Source organism: Apaloderma vittatum, unplaced genomic scaffold (assembly GCF_000703405.1).
Source record: "Apaloderma vittatum isolate BGI_N311 unplaced genomic scaffold, ASM70340v1 scaffold31742, whole genome shotgun sequence".
Taxonomy (NCBI): Eukaryota; Metazoa; Chordata; class Aves; order Trogoniformes; family Trogonidae; genus Apaloderma; species Apaloderma vittatum.
Window position 1 is genome coordinate 520 of NW_009703603.1, and position 5603 is coordinate 6122.

At 48.0% G+C, this 5603-nt stretch overlaps 1 protein-coding gene across 1 annotated transcript; it reads left to right on the forward strand.

Annotated features, from left to right (window-relative positions):
* The first annotated feature begins 825 nt into the window (after positions 1-825).
* On the forward strand, positions 826-5218 carry LOC104270363 (interferon regulatory factor 4-like). The gene is made up of 5 exons (XM_009864696.1): positions 826-1115; positions 1586-1772; positions 2552-2640; positions 3206-3347; positions 5079-5218. Exons 1-5 carry the CDS (start codon positions 912-914, stop codon positions 5216-5218), a joined length of 762 nt encoding a protein of 253 aa, XP_009862998.1. The 5' UTR covers positions 826-911.
* The last annotated feature ends 385 nt before the right edge of the window (positions 5219-5603 follow it).

The window sequence follows — 5603 nt, forward strand, 5'->3', positions numbered from 1 at the left end:
AGGGAGACAAACCTGACGCCAGGTCCCCATCGCTGGTGTTGGTGCCTCACGTTAGGACCTTCCCAGTGTGTGACCATCTCTGCTCCCAGCGCGTGTGTCCAGCCCTCCGCGTAGTCAGGCTGTGAGCTCCCACATCCCACCTGCCAGCTTCTGTGGGTTCCTGTCTTTCCACTTTTAGGTATTTGCAATGTATAGATTTGAACGTTACTATATATGTGTGCTGGGAGCAGGTGGAGGGCCAGATATGTATAGAGTGTGATGTGTTCAAATGCGTCTTGCTGAAGTGAGCTTGGGAAAATTATGTTGGAATTATAGTTAGATGCTGTATAAATCGTAACTGCATGTGAAGCCCTCCAAATCCCATGCATGTGTCTAACATTGAATATATGCATTCTCATATGCAAATACATTTTTATGCAGCTTTTTCTTTTTTTTTTGGTTAAAAAAGTTAAAAACTCAGTTGAACTCTGACCAGGACAAGGGATTTGTGCCTTAAGTCGCTTGCAGTGAAAATTTCAACAACCCATGTACATTCATGCAAAGCAGTGTCGGGACAGGGGGGAAGTCTATCAAAGTGTGCAGCACGAGCGGTGCCTGGGGAGGGCTGTGGGGGGCTGTGCCCGGTTTCCTGAGGCTCTGTACCGTGTTTCCCCAGGCCTCCCAGGGCCCCCTGCACGCCGTAGCTGCTGTTTGGTGCAATACATGTGGCACCAAGGGCTGGGGACCGCTGGTGGGGCTCTACATGGGGACTTCAGCCAGTGCCTGACCTGTGGGTTTTCCTCTCCCCACATCCTGCCCCTCTCCCCCTCCTCCTCCTCAGCTCCCCAGAGAGACGCTGGTTGGGCACGTGCAGAGAAGTGGGCTTGGTGAAGCACCCCAAAACACCCCACCCGACTCCTGACACGAGTGGCATGAACTTGGAGCCGGGCGAGTGCGGGATGAACTCGGTGAGCTGCGGCAACGGGAAACTCCGCCAGTGGCTGATCGACCAGATAGACAGCGGCAAGTACCCGGGGCTGGTGTGGGAGAACGACGAGAAGAGCATCTTCCGCATCCCTTGGAAGCACGCCGGCAAGCAGGACTACAACCGCGAGGAGGATGCTGCCCTCTTCAAGGTAGGGCTCAGCCCGGGGTCGGGTGGTGGGACACAGCTGGGCAGGAGGAGTGTCCGGAGGCTCTGCGGTGGCCCCTTGCCATCTCGTCCTTAGGCTGGCTCTGGGGGGTGCCCACTGCTGGTGGCCCTGGCTGTGCCCTATTGTCCTCTGGGTTTGCGAGATGGGACCTCCTGCCCACTTCTCTCCGTGGAAGTAAATGCTTGTGGAAGCGCGATACATCTATTTTCACATTCATCTTGGATCATATTCTCCCTTTACTTGTGCCTGCTAAATTGTTTTTTCTACCTTACCATGGTGCTTTTTTTTTCAGCCTAAACCTGTAGAGAGTAAATTCATGCACACAGAAGCATGCATATGTATGCTGCTTCAGGCATTGTGAACTTGTGTCTTGTGGTTGATTCTTTTTTTTTTTTCTTTTTTTTTTTTCTTCCCCTCCTTCTTGTTCTTTTGATTATCTGAAATATTTCCAGGCTTGGGCTCTTTTTAAAGGAAAGTTCAGAGAGGGCATTGATAAACCAGATCCCCCTACCTGGAAGACAAGATTAAGGTGTGCTTTGAACAAGAGCAATGACTTTGAAGAACTGGTGGAGAGAAGCCAGCTGGACATCTCAGATCCCTATAAAGTGTACAGAATAGTGCCGGAAGGAGCTAAAAAAGGTAAAACATCTCAAATTCCCTGTGTAACAGAGTGCGAATATGTCTCATGGTAAGCATATGAGGACCGAAGGGTGCTTTTCTGGAATGGCCCTGCAGTCTTTTTTAAGTCTTTTGTGGAGCCAAAACGCAGGGCTCCAGTGCAGCTTGTCCTGATGACTTAAGAGGCTGCATCTGTGAGAGGACTTGCTGGTGTTTGAGCTGGAGCGATGAAAGGGAGCCCTCGCAGAGGATGCAGACAGGTGCCCTGCGCATCGCTGGAGGAATTGCTCTTTTAGCTGGAGCCTCCCTGCCAGTTCTGTGTAGCAAGAGCCAAGCAAGCAGCTCAAGGGACAAACAAACAAACAAAAAATTAAAAAATAACAATAATTGCTTACTGGATCTAGGTTTTGAGTACAGGGAAGAGCAGAAGTGTTTTGAGCCGGACGGTAGGTGACTGCGGTGCAGGGAGGAGCTGGGAGGGAGAGATGGCCAGCCTGGGCAGGGGCTGGGAGCAGCGTCACCTCTCACCAAGAAGCACCTGGTACCAGGCAGAGCCCGGGGAGGGCATTGTGGCAAACGGGGTATAGGGGGGCAGCGCTTTCCTGGGGGACACTGGGGATCCCAAGCAGGACGAACTGCCTGCACGGGAGGGCTGGGAATCCTGTCCCGATCACGTGCTGAAGGGTGTTTTAGTCTTCTGCTTGTTCAAAGGCAAGTTGTATGGATTTGTCTTCAGTGTGCCAACTTCAGATTTCCTTAAGCTGTCATTGATGTCATTTATTTTCATCTGGTGAATGTAGGTGCGAAACAGATCAGCATGGAGGAGCAACCATTAATGATGAACCATCCTTTTCCAATAACGTCTCCTTACACTTCGCTACCGTCTCAGGTGTGACATTAGTTATGCATTTTGCTTGATTCTTGTACGTTGAGCAGCATTGTTTCTGTGCTATGTGCTATGTCTGTCTTTGCTGGCATGGCTTTCTAGTTCTCTTTGGGAAGAAGCTTTATTATGAAAACTGAGAAATCAAGAAGCAACTTTTCTAATGTCATATGAGGCCACAGGGCAATTGATTTCCCTTGGTGTTGTTTATTCCTGAGTAATAGCTCTTTTCTGTTGGGTGATAGATATTAGCGTGCTGCCCTTCTGTTGATGCCAGAATGTAAGCACCCAACGAAGCCTTGCTCTTCCAAGCAGACATTTACCAGCAATGCTTTGACTGCCTTTTGTTATCCCACCCTGCGTATTATTTACACCAGTGGCGAGAAGTTCATTTGAAAGCCTCATTGGTGGTGGTGGCGAAGTGCCATTCGCATAGCCTGGGCAATGCTTAGACCTCCATGGGCTTTGGCAGAGAAAATCAAGGAGCTGAGATGTGAAAGCTGAGGCAATGCATAGCATTAGTGTTGACAGCTGCTGAGTAAAAAAAGAGTATCTTGTTAAAATTGAATAGGTACCGAACTACATGGTGCCCCACGAACGGAACTGGAGGGAGTTTGCCCCGGAGCAGCCGCATCCCGACATCCCCTACCAGTGCGCCAGCGTCCCCTTTGCAGCTCGCAGTCATCACTGGCAAGGGCCAGGCTGTGAAAATGGTAAGACACTCCTGTTTGGGGTTGCTGGCTGAGGTTGGTCACCTAGGGAGACCAGGGATTTCAGGTTTCTTGGAATTAATGGAAAGGCTGGGCTCCCTTCTAAGAGATCTATGGGATCCGTGGCAAGAGATTTTGTCCTGGCTCTTGCTTTCAGTGCCGCCGTACGTGCGAGGTGTGAGCTACACAGTCCTCCGAGTTGATAAGTCAGCCCCTGAATGTCCTCAGCTGTCTCGAAAGCCCTGAGCAATAAGAAGGCAACCACCACCCCCCCAAAAACCCAAATGGGAACATGTGTTCTTTAGCTCTGCTTTCTGGTTTTGGACCTTCTGAGGCACACATCAGCGAGGTTTTTCCCTCCAGCCCTGTGGATTAGAATGACATTATTCTCCCGAGGGGAAAGCTGAAATTATTACTTTATTTTAGTGCAGTGGCAATGGGACAACTTGTCATGGCTCGAGTCTCTCTTGGGGCTGGTACAGCAGAAGCAGAATAAAGGGACGTTCCCTTCCCTGAAGATCTCACAGTACCGGAGCCTGACATAATCATGACTTTCCAAGCTTTGCATCCTTAAGAAAAAGCCCAAATTGTGAAAACTGGCAACTCTGAAGCCTGCAGGGGATAAAACATAAGAGAAAGGGAACCGTGTGCCATAGAACCTTGCAGGATAGCTCATCTGGGGATGCAGGCATTTGCTTCGAGAGGAGAAGCAGCTGGTTCAGAAGGGCAGGAGAGGATGAGAAGCGAGAAAGGACTTCTTAGAGCAGATACTACATTTTCAGACACATCTCTAGAGGTTTTGGTGCAGATGAATCTTTGAGTCTGATAAAAAGTAAATGCTCAGTGCACTGCAGCTTTTTCTGGCAGCATATTGGAATTTTTAGGCAGAATCCTTTGCTTTTAGTTGAGCTATTTGCTAATAAAAAAATCCAGGTAGCAAGCTGAATGCACTCTGGCCTGAAGTCTGTCCTCTGCAACAGTTAAACACACGTTTGGACACTTTGCTATTTGGAGGCAGTTGTTAGTGGCTAGTATTGGGTTTCTCACTGGGCTCTAAAATGTGTCAAGATATGTGGGTGGTTTGTATCCGCGTGGCTCCAGCTCCTGATCATAGTGGGTTCTGCCACGGGGAAAGGTAACGTGTGCTTGTAATGCAAGTCACACATTATCCTCTGAAGACTTTTATTGGCATTAAGAATAGAGCAAAACATCAATTGCCTGTGTTACAATCCACTTACTGAAAGGCATCTCTTGGAACGGTATAATAGTAGTCCAGGTAATAAAACCCTAATAATGTCCTGCTGCACAATTATTTTATCTACTTTTTTTTTAACCTTCAGTGTTAATTCCAACTTTATTGTTATACCTGTCTTTAGTAAAATTCCTTGTACGACGTGGATTGTTATATGCCGGCAACTTTTAGGAGTGCCACAGTCTAGTTAAAAATGTAAATTATTTCTGTAATAGAATTACACGTTAGCTAAGGAAAAAGGACTAGAGGGAATACTGAAAGGCTACAGGAGTATTTCAGGTAGACCCATCTAATGTTGGGTGAAATTGGTAGGGTTGGCATACCTGGAAAAAATTGGCAAATGGGACGTTTTTAAGAAGGAGGGGGAAGAGAGGGAGTTCCTGGTGGGCCCCAGAAAAACAATTTTGTATCACTGTGATCTCTGCTTGAGCTTTTCTTTTAGAACGTAGGCAGCTGTCACTGACTTTTATTTGTGAAAACAGGTTGTCAGGTGACAGGAACCTTTTATGCTTGTGCCCCTCCTGAGTCGCAGACTCCTGGCATCCCGATTGAGCCAAGCATAAGGTCTGGTGAAGCCCTCGCTCTGTCAGGTAAGGTCCATAACCCTCCCCAGGCTTTCTAGGGATCTTGACAGGAGACTCCCACTTCTGACTTGCCTTAGCACCTTTTCTGGTGAAAAGAAAAAAGAAGAAGAAAAGAAAAAGAAACCTCTGTAATGAATTAATTTGGTGTATGGGCTTAAGCCTCTGGTAGGATGCTTAAGTACTTGTAGCCCCAGCTCTGAGGGATGGAGGTGGTTAAAATTAATGGAAGTGCTTTGCTGGCTCACGGTGTTAGTGCTGGGTTGCTTTGGTGAGCTGCCAAATCATGTCTTCTCAGGGGAGTTTGGAAAATTTATAGAGGCTCAGTGACTTTTAGCTCCTTTTTTTTCGTTCGGGACTCCCTACAAAAGCTGCTATTACCTTGCTGTGCTCCAGCTGATCCTGCCTGGCTTTGTTCTGCTTCAT